General features: G+C 41.6%; 1 protein-coding gene across 1 annotated transcript in view; it reads right to left on the bottom strand.

Moving 5' to 3' along the window:
- Positions 1-723: 723 nt before the first annotated feature.
- LOC309560523 (UAP56-interacting factor-like) overlaps positions 724-11,376 on the bottom strand; it is a 76,927-nt gene continuing 66,274 nt past the window's right edge. The window contains exons 8-9 of the mRNA XM_082264154.1: positions 9,028-9,148; positions 724-1,061 (exon numbers count right to left, since the gene is read on the bottom strand). Of these exons, the coding sequence (XP_082120280.1) occupies positions 966-1,061; positions 9,028-9,148 (217 nt within the window). The 3' untranslated portion in view covers positions 724-965. The remainder of the gene's footprint in view (positions 1,062-9,027; positions 9,149-11,376) is intronic.

The raw sequence follows: 11,376 nt of genomic DNA, 5'->3' as shown, positions 1-11,376 counted from the left end.
TGATCAGTCTTCTCCTTGTATGAGCTGAAAGTTTAGAGGGACGGCCTGGTCTTCGTAGATTTGCAGTGGGCTGATACTCCTTCCATTTCAATATTATCGCTTGCACAGTGCTCCTTGGGATGTTTAAAGCTTGGGAAATCTTTTTGTATCCAAATCCGGCTTTAAACTTCTCCACAACAGTATCTCAGACCTGCCTGGTGTGTTCCTTGTTCTTCATGATGCTCTCTGCACTTTAAACGGACCTCTGAGACTATCACAGTGCAGGTGCATTTATACCGAGACTTGATTACACACAGGTGGATTCTATTTATCATCATTAGTCATTTAGGTCAACATTGGATCATTCAGAGATCCTCACTGAACTTCTGGAGAGAGTTTGCTGCACTGAAAGTAAAGGGGCTGAATAATTTTGCACGCCCAATTTTTCAGTTTTTTATTTGTTAACAAAGTTTGAAATATCCAATAAATTTCGTTCCACTTCATGATTGTGTCCCACTTGTTGTTGATTCTTCACAAAAAATTACAGTTTTATATATTTATGTTTGAAGCCTGAAATGTAGCAAAAGGTCGCAAAGTTCAAGGGGGCCGAATACTTTCGCAAGGCACTGTATATCCTTTTTAAGGAGCACAGTAAAAGCAACAAGCTTTTTCTTAGGATAGCATAAAACAGCAGACAACATCCTGGACCTAGATCATGAGAAATATCAGGCCAGCACAGCTTGGTTAAAAGTATTTGTAGCCATTATAGTTTACTCAATATTCTATAAATTCTTTATTGATACATATTGTAATGAATTGGATTTTGTTACACTGTCACCACAAACATATCTGAACACAGCTAAGTTCTATAGCACAGGTCCACAATGCATTGCATTGAATGTGACTTGTCCATCCAGAAGTGGATGTCCTGGAGCAGAAGTTGAGGTTTAGCTGTGTTACTCTCTTCCTGGGAAATAAAATTGATGTTAAGCAAGAGTGACTGTCCGACCCCCTCTTCTGCCGGGTGTAAACTGTCCTTTAATCTTGAGGAAGGAAAACCGATCATTCAGTGTGACATTAGTCTGCAGAATACAGAAGATTGCATTAGCACTTTTCTTTGTAACATTGGCCACGCTTGCTAAAATAACAATCCTTGACACATATCATAAAACATACAACATTTAGGTCATGGTGACCACTGAATAACCATGGAATATAAATGAAAACACAGTTTATATTACAAAAAACAAACACAAGCTTGCCTTTATATCATCTTCTACCTGTGACTACTTATCAGTCTGATGTACCTGGGCTCAGTTTGGAAGTAAGATATACCTGTGCTCAATTCCTAATTGGCTTCTACATGTAATAATCTAAAGGTAAAGGGGTGTGACCACGTTAACACCAAAAATTCTGGATGCATCCTCTGCACACTGGTATATAACCTCTCTAGCAAACTTTCCTGGGACAGATCACGGGTCCCTGAAGAATACGGGACCATTCACAAGGCGTGTCTCGCACGTGTGCAGTAGGAAACCAGTTGTGAAGCCTCAAGGCTTAATTTCCAGTTTCCCTTACTTGCTATGCTGGTGCCTGCGCCCAAAGCAGATTGAAGAATAGGTTCAGGTGAGGACATTCCTGGTTCCCTGGACAGGTAAGTGTCCTTATATTAAAAGTCAGCATCTACATTATTTGTAGCTGCTGACTTCTAATTTTTTGGGGGGAGGCCTGGAGCTCCTCTTTAGGTATGAGGGATTTTCCATATACACTCCTTTGTGGGAGAAGGATACTTTGTTGGAGGTTTGAGGTTTAAAGATAATGTTTTGAAATGTTTTTAACAATCACAAGACAAGTTTCAAAACCCTGGAACCAGCTTGTTTCAATATCTCCAATTTTGGTATGCTATGCGTGCCTAACAGAAGCTGAGTTGCCTTAGATTACACACACCAACAGAGTTGCTTATGGTACTCAATGCTTCTTCTAAAAAGGGGTAGACATGTGCAATTTGTTTCGATCCAAATTTGTTGAACTCAGTTAAAATTCATTTTGTTTATTTATGTAGCACCCTGCTAGGTAGGTGCTAGGAAAAAGCATACATTAGCCCTGTCTGCTTATCAGGGGGCTGGATCTTTTAGCTGTTCTATCACATGCCTCCAGATGTGGCCTGTGGAGTCTGGGGAGTCTCCCCACTGTATCCAATGAGGGATCTTGTTGGACAGTGGAGGAAACCTATAATAACACACCAGGGTTAATGACTGTCCCAGTGGGCAGGATTTGCCGCAGTGCACCCTGGGATTGGAAATAAATCTGGAGGGAGCATGTGACAGAGCGTCTTTTGATGGGAGCATCAGTCCCAGGAGGAGGTGACGGCTGTCTATCTTCCTGTAAAAGTGAAAAGGTGGTCCAGGCAGTCGGCCTAGGGACCGGAGGTTGAGCTGGGCTGCAAGGGATCCATAGTTTCTGACCGAGTGGAGCTGTTGGGCAGAGATCTTCAGGAAAAACAGTGTTGTGAGTACTCAAGATCTGCCCAGGGGTCTGCCTAGGAGAGGGGACCACTCCAGAGAGGTCAAAGGGGATCCAGGAGCCAGCTAACCAGGAGTGTACAGTAAAGGGGGTGCCAAGTAGTGAAACTCTGAAGTTTGGGGAGTAAAGGGGGCACCAGGAAGGGCCCTGAAGTGTTCAGCAATACAGTTTGCATTAAAGTCAGCTACCTTAGGAAGGAGTACTTTTGGGAACTCAAAGGGACTTTTCCACAGTCAGAGGTGAAGGTCTAGTAACTGGCCTAGCCGAGGCCAGTATCAGTCAGCATTAACCAGCATCAGTGAAGCGTTAACCAGCGTCAGTGAAGCGTTAACCAGCGTCAAGCAGCATTTTTCAGTGTCCCTGCCTAATTGTGCATAGTTCAGTTGTTGGAGTATCCCACTTATCCCTTCTCCCATCCAAGTTCTCAAATAAACCCTAAAAATCAAAGAAACTGGACTGGTTCTTGTCTGAGGTGCACACACTTGAAAAACATGTTTAAAGGTACTGTTGTTGCTAGCGGTAACCCAGGGGGACCCACACTCAGCAGCAACATTGGGAGTAGTGCTACATTTGTTCTCTAACAAATTCCAACTTTTCAAAAAGATTAGAACTAGGATCGGTCGAAAAATGATTGACCATTTGAAATTCTGTGTGAAGAAGTAGCTGGTTGTTAAACAGCAGGCCAGGAAGCTGACTGCCTGTGTCCTTAACAACCAAATGTTAAAAAAAATGGCGTAGTGCTCCCCCCAAGTCCATACCAGGCCCTTCGGGTCTGATATGGATTTTAAGGGGAACCCCAAGCCAAATTTCTTTTTTAAAAATGGCATGGTTCCCCCCCAAAATCTATTCCAGACCCTTATCCTAGCTTATCCCCTAAGCCCCCCTGCCTGCAGACCCCAACTAACACAGCCCGGGGTTGTCAGGAAGCGACCCCTGTCCCCATCAACATGAGGACAAGGTGCTTTGAGGTGGGGGGCATGTGGCCTAGTATAGTTCTGAAGGGGGGCCCCTCGCCCCCCCCCCCACTCCTTTCATAACCTGCCGGGCTGCATGCTCAGATAAGGGTCTGGTATAGATTTTGGGGGGTCATGCCATTTGTTTTTTTTTATTTTAGCATGGGGTTCTTCTTAAAATCCATACCAGACCCGAAGAGCCTGGTATAGAAAGAACACTTCTCTATCCTGATCCCCGTGAAGAAGTCACGTGTGACGTAACGTAACGCGTAGGGTCCGGAACCAGAAGTGACGCGGCAGGACACGGACGAAGTGTCCCTATCATTTGTACCACAATTGTTTATGCTGGATGTCGGTTTTTAAACTGTGAAAGGCTATATATTTTTTTTAATAATTATTATCAAAACAACTACACTATGATGCCCCCTCTTTATGCATAACACGGAGCGTGTGGATTTTCGGACTTATTGAGGAGAGTATATAGGAGAATCTAATCCCCACCCGTGATAAGGAGACCACCGGAGGTATACATATAAAGACAGGGGAAGGACTGGAGAAGACCCTGACTTGTAATACCTATATGCTCTAACATATGTGGCTAGAGGTGAGAGGCTAGCACACATATAAGTGTATACACTGAAGAGCACACATGGATTGGAGCACAATACAGAAGGTGGAGGTGGTGTTTATACACAGCTACAACTGCAGAGCAACCTTGGAGAAATAATTCACTGCACAGCACTTTACTACCAATAGACTTTATTTATTTATTTTTTGCACAGAGAATATTTAAGTTGTTTATGGTTAATATCCATTCATTTGCACAAATTTAAGGCACTTTATATGCAAAAAATTGCACACAATTGCTTTATTGTACAATATAATATTTTTTTTGCACCTTAATGGTTTATGCACGTAGGGATTATATTGCACAATTGCACTTTTTTGTCCTAACACAGCATCACTTATACCAAATAGATATGTTTGTTATATATAAGTATATTTGATACAGTATATATATCATTGAATTTTGGATGCGATTCACATGAATTTGAAGAAGGAAAATATTTATTTAAAATTTTATTCATTTTGGTTTAGTACACTAAATGTTTGATTTCATAGATGCACTTTTGATTAATAATATTTAATTTAAAGCAGATGCGACTGGGGCAATTTTAAAAAAATGAAGCCTGTACTCAACACCTTAAACTTGACCTAAAATATACATGAACACCTAAGAGGAGGTAACATCTGGGAGCGCAGTACATTCTTTTATACATTAGTGGCCAATTATTTCTGTTGAGGTAACAGTTTAGCAATAGCGGCACTCAGATTTACATAACCTTACTGTGGTAGTGCGAGGATCATCACAATCCATAACATTTCTCTATTGCCGGGCAATTGCCGGCATTCTTTTCTTTACATTCATCTGTCAGTGGAGAAGCCCGCTGACAGATAACGACTCATGGTTGTTAAGAACACAGGCGGCTTAACAACCAGCTACTTCTTCACACAGAATTCAAATCTGTCGATTGTTTTTCGACCTATCCAAATTCTATTCGTTCTGAAAATTTGAAATTTGTTAGAAAATTAATAAAGGAAACAAAATTTAACTAAAACAAACTAAACAAAATTAATTCCAAAACCAAACCAAACAAATTCCATAACAAAACAAAATTAGCAACATGACGAAACTATCCGTGACAATTTTTTCTGTTAAAAGAAAATTTTGTTCTTTTATTTAAAAACTTGCACCCTGGACGGGAAGTGATGTCATGATGTTGCTCTGATCTTCCAAGGCCATAGTTCTAGTTTTTGTCACTTCTGTGACTAGCCGGCACACTGTCGGATTGTTTCTCAGGCGAACCCGCAGAAACATTAAGCCCGAGAAATACCAGGGAGTGGCGGGAGGTGGGGGGGCATCCCCCCCCCCCCCGCTGCTTCTGAATGCGTTCCAGTGGCTCATGAGCTGCTTGTAAAGATTTCAAGAGAAAGCCAAAAAATTTATTTCAGGGTTTTTTCTGATATCTTTGTCCATAAGCCTGGTAAACCACTTTCAAACTGCGACGTGTGTGTGTATATATATATATATATATATATATATATATATATATATATATATATACAGTGCATTGCGAAAGTATTCAGCCATCTTGAACTTTTCGACCATTTGCCACATTTCAGGCTTCAAACATAAAGAAATAGAACTGTAATTTTTTGTGAAGAATCAACAACAAGTGGGACACAATCATGAAGTGGAACAAAATTTATTGGATATTTCAAACCTTTTTAACAAATAAAAAACTGAAAAATTGGGTGTGCAAAATTATTCAGCCCCCTTAAGTTAATACTTTGTAGCGCCACCTTTTGCTGCGATTACAGCTGTAAGTCGCTTGGGGTATGTCTCTATCAGTTTTGCACATCGAGAGACTGAAATTTTTGCCCATTCCTCCTTGCAAAACAGCTCGAGCTCAGTGAGGTTGGATGGAGAGCGTTTGTGAACAGCAGTTTTCAGTTCTTTCCACAGATTCTCGATTGGATTCAGGTCTGAACTTTGACTTGGCCATTCTAACAACTGGATATGTTTATTTGTGAACCATTCCAGTGTAGATTTTACTTTATGTTTTGGATCATTGTCTTGTTGGAAGACAAATCTCCGTCCCAGTCTAAGGTCTTTTGCAGACTCCATCAGGTTTTCTTCCAGAATGGTCCTGTATTTGGCTCCATCCATCTTCCCATCAATTTTAACCATCTTCTCTGTCCCTGCTGAAGAAAAGCAGACCCAAACCATGATGCTGCCACCACCATGTTTGACAGTGGGGATGGTGTGTTCAGGGTGATGATCTGTGTTGCTTTTACGCCAAACATAACGTTTTGCATTGTTGCCAAAAAGTTTGATTTTGGTTTCATCTGACCAGAGCACCTTCTTCCACATGTTTGGTGTGTCTCCCAGGTGGCTTGTGGCGAACTTTAAACAACACTTTTTACGGATATCTTTAAGAAATGGCTTTCTTCTTGCCACTCTTCCATAAAGGCCAGATTTGTGCAGTATACAACTGATTGTTGTCCTATGGACAGAGTCTCCCACCTCAGCTGTAGATCTCTGCAGTTCATCCAGAGTGATCATGGGCCTCTTGGCTGCATCTCTGATCAGTCTTCTCCTTGTATGAGCTGAAAGTTTAAAGGGACGGCCAGGTCTTCGTAGATTTGCAGTGGTCTGATACTCCTTCCATTTCAATATTATCGCTTGCACAGTGCTCCTTGGGATGTTTAAAGCTTGGGAAAGCTTTTTGTATCCAAATCCGGCTTTAAACTTCTCCACAACAGTATCTCGGACCTGCCTGGTGTGTTCCTTGTTCTTCATGATGCTCTCTGCGCTTTAAACGGACCTCTGAGACTATCACAGTGCAGGTGCATTTATACAGAGACTTGATTACACACAGGTGGATTCTATTTATCATAATTAGTCATTTAGGTCAACATTGGATCATTCAGAGATTCTCACTGAATTTCTGGAGAGAGTTTGCTGCACTGAAAGTAAAGGGGCTGAATAATTTTGCACGCCCAATTTTTCAGTTTTTTATTTGTTAACAAAGTTTGAAATATTAAATAAATTTTGTTCCACTTCATGATTGTGTCCCACTTGTTGTTGATTCTTCACAAAAAATTACAGTTTTATATCTTTATGTTTGAAGCCTGAAATGTGGCAAAAGGTCGAAAAGTTCAAGGGGCCGAATACTTTCGCAATGCACTGTATCTATACATATATATATATCTCACGGTCGGCAAGTGGTTAATAGGAAAGCAGAAGGACTGGCAGGAACACCGGGGATATCAAACAAAGGAAGCAATATAAAGAGAACATGATACTTTATCTTACAAGCACATGGTACAGCAGGCACATATCAGGAATATGAAGTGTTGGGTTTATATATTCTTTAATTTACAGTTTTCAGGAAAATACCATTTTGAAATTATTGTTATTTGTAGGATCACTAGGTGAAAATAAAGCCAAGTCTGAAAAAAACAAAAAAACAAATGCAGCCACCATATTGTATCTAAAGACTAGCAAACTGCAATATATAATAAATTGTATTTTTAGTTTTGGGTTGAGATACACTTTGGCTTAGACCAGAGTAATGTAGCTGCCGTCTTTCACAGTTTGCTGCTCTCGTGCTCCCTTGCAAGTTGTTCATTATTGTCACCACTACAACCACTGTTGCTATGTTATAAAAAGTGCAAATTTTGCTGCACCTATAACCTCTGTGCTGTATGTAATAAACCATCAACATAGAAACTTTATACCATGACTTGCATAAAATATCAATAAAGTGGCTTTGCATGTATAACTTCCTCCAAACAAAATTTTCAGTGCAAAACAAATAAAGTATATTCCTTCAAAAAAGTCCTTAAACACTAGCACCTGTCATTTGGGTCACATTGTTGAGAACCACTAAATGAACTGCACTACAGGCATACCCCACTTTTAAGTACACAATGGGACCAGACCATGTATGTAAAACGAAAATGTACTTAAAGTGAAGCAATACCTTTTTTCCATTTCTCAATGCATTTAAATACACTAGCTCCATAGGAAATCTTGGTCAGCTTGACATGGCATTGCTCCCAAACCATGTGACAAGGACACCAAGCTTGGGGAGCATGTTAAGGGGATCCAGGACTATGACATAGTAGATTACCTAGGCAAGCTGGCCAGCCACAAACAGGATATGTTGTAGTCCTGGGTCCCCTCTCGGTGCTCCCTAAGTTTGGTATCCCTGTCACTTATGGTTTAGGAGCAGTGCCATGTCAAGCTGACCAAGATTTCCTATAGACGCCAATGTTAAAAACCGGGAGTAGTGTCATGCCAAGCTGAACAAGCTGTGTCCTTACTCGCGAGTGTACTTAAAGTGAGTGTACTTAAAGCGGGGTATGCCTGTATATGGTTTTAAAAGTTTAAGGACATTTTTGAAGGACTATAATTTATTTGGAGGAAGTTATACATGTACTTTAATGATATTTTATGCAAGTCATGGTATAAAGTTTATATGTTGATTGATGGTTTAATACATACAGCACAGAGGGTATAGGCGCCGCAACATTTGCACTTTTTATTTTACTTCACTTTGTAGGAACGCAATTCGGTTGGATGCGGCCACCCATTATTAGCCCAGTTGTATGTCATTTTTAGGTAGCCTGGGATAAAAGATTTTTTGGTGCTGTTGCTATGTTAGGCATTACATTCCATGTCTGAATAATTGAGAAAAAAATTGAACATTGACTAAGTTGTGCCTAACAGCACTAGGGTCGCTGGTTCAAATCCCAACCACAACACTACCTGCTTGGAGTTTGCGTATTCTCCCTGTGCCTGTGTGGGTTTCCTCCCACACACCAAAGACATGCTGTTAGTTTAATTGGCTCCTGTCTAAATTGGCCCCAGCGTATGTATGAATGTGAGTTAGGGATCTTAGATTGTAAGTTCCTTGAGGGTAGAGACTGATGTGAATGTACAATGTATACAGCATGTAAAGTGCACTATAGAAGTACCTGTAATAAATAAATAATAACTCACGTGATTAGCCATAGCTCGGAAGTTGAATCTCAAAGGCACACCTTTGGGAGGAGGTCCTGATGGCCGAACTCCTGTTTTCCTAAATTTACCACTAGGTTGCTTTATTCCTGGTCTGATGTCTCTGTGGCATTGAGTAAAATAGAGGAACATTGGTTTTCAGAAATTACATGGCTTAGGTAGCATTTGCACAATAAAACCAAAATATGACAAATGCAATTATCAATACAGCAGGGAGATTCAGTAACTTAAAATAGCAATTTGATATTCAGCAAGTGGGTACAAATATTACAGTAACAGCAGTCACAACAGTCAATGGTGACCTCTGCTATGTGTTATTTCACGTTGCTCTTCTTCCTAATAAAGGGGAACCGAGGCACAGACCTGAGCCCTGTATTATCTCTAACAGTAGTCAGGTTTAGTTTTTTTCCTTTGGTTTGTTTGGTTCTTAGTTTGATTCTCCTTACTTACATTATTTACCTGATTGTCTATAGTGTTCAGAATGCTCAGTTATTCCTGTGTTTTATGTATGCATTGGAACTGAATATTCTACTATAGTTCTTTTTTTTGCGACTCAATGCTTTTTTTGATCCTCTAATGTGGAGTGGGTTTGTCTTACTATTGTACCTTATTGACTTAATGAAACTAAAGTGGAACCGAGATTCTATATTACTTGCCTCCAACCCTCCCTACAACATACAAATGCATAACAGACTTAAGCGCTTATCTTTTCTTCCAGGTACACCACCAACCAGGGGCGTAACTACAGGGGTTGCAGGGGTTGCAATCGCAACCGGGCCCCATGCTCCAGGGGGCCCATGCAGCTCAGATAGGAGGGGGGGGGGGCAGCATGTAGAGGAATCACTGTCCTCCTTTTTCCTCCTGTAGCTGCAGGAGAAAAATGGAGGAGATTGGTTCCTCTGTATGTTGCCCCCATCACTCCTCCTATCCAGTTCACTTGTGTTCTGCTGTCTCTGGGCCCCTGTGTGCTTCCCTGGTTCCCCCCCCCCCCCCACTGTGCTCCCTCCCCTCTCCTGCTGGCTGCTGAAGGGGATGGTTCACAATAGAGAACCAGGAAGGGGTCGGTAAATATGTCATTTATCAGCTCCTTCCTTTTCTGAATGGACAGAGTCATAGTCAGTGACATTGTAAAAAAATAAAATAAAATGATAAAAAAATAATACAATTAAAATACCAAAAAATAAAAACGACTGACACCAGTGGGTGAACTTCCAGGATCGCAAAGGTCAAATCTGCGACCAGGGCCCTGGCATTCCACCACCATTGGGAGGCCCCAAGATGGCAGGAAGGGGGCCCAGTGCAGAACTTGTGAAAGGGCCCCAAAATGAGAGTAAAGGGCCCCAGGATCAGTGGGAAGAGCCCCAGGCTTAAAGGAAAGGGCCCTGGCCAGGGGTCCGGGGGGCCTTTCATGGTTTCTTGCACCAGGGCCCTGAAGGTTCTAGTTACGCCTCTGCCACCAACTCTGTGTACCTATGTTTGTATCTGAATCCTAGTCAGTGGGAGCACAGTATTGTACATGCGCATGCTATGTCCATGCTGGGCTGCTCATAAATCTGTTGATCTATAGGTCACCCATTATAGTCTATGAAGAAATGAGCACATAAGCAGTACTACACCACCAAACATCATCGGTCCAGATGTAGGCAAAGCTGGAATGCAACACAGGCATTGCCGACTACCTGGAAACAAGGTAAGGTAAACAGACATGAGGTCTGTTTTGTATTTATACGTGTTGAGTAGAGCAGGGAAGCACTTGGAACAAGTTAGTATATCATTTAATTTCCACTTAAAACTTGGACCAGAAAATCAGAGGTGGGTAAGCTTCTAAAAATATGCCAAATCTGCCAACAGTTCATCAGATTTCCTTCTGTCAATCTGTCTGCCCATTAGGTTCTGCAATCTTTTTTTTCTTTTATTGTCCTGATAAACTAAAAAAGGGTCTACTGTACCCCTTACTCATTCACTATGGTGCAAGTAAAAGTAAAAAAGACCATTTAATAGAATGAATTAGAAGTATTTAACCACTTGCCAACTGCTCACTGTGCTGCTACTGTGGCAAAGTGGTTCGTTAACGTCTGGCGACGTAGACCTACGTCACCAGACTCTCCCCTATCTCCCCTATCCTGCCGCCGGAGGCTCGCTCCCACTGTATTCAGACACATCGGGAGTCGGGCCAGGGGAGGAGAGGCGATGATCACCGCCGCTCTTCCCCAATCGTCAGGGATCGAGTGAAGAAATCCGCCCGCTTGTGTAAACAAAGTGGGCGGATCTCCTATGTGATAGACAGTGACAGATTACAGGATTCAGCATAGCTGAACCTGCGATCTGTGT

The sequence above is a fragment of the Pelophylax lessonae genome (assembly GCF_965119305.1).
Source record: "Pelophylax lessonae genome assembly, chromosome: 7".
Classification (NCBI taxonomy): Eukaryota; Metazoa; Chordata; class Amphibia; order Anura; family Ranidae; genus Pelophylax; species Pelophylax lessonae.
Note: the sequence above shows the minus strand (reverse complement) of the source record. Positions and strands in the feature narration are given on the sequence as shown.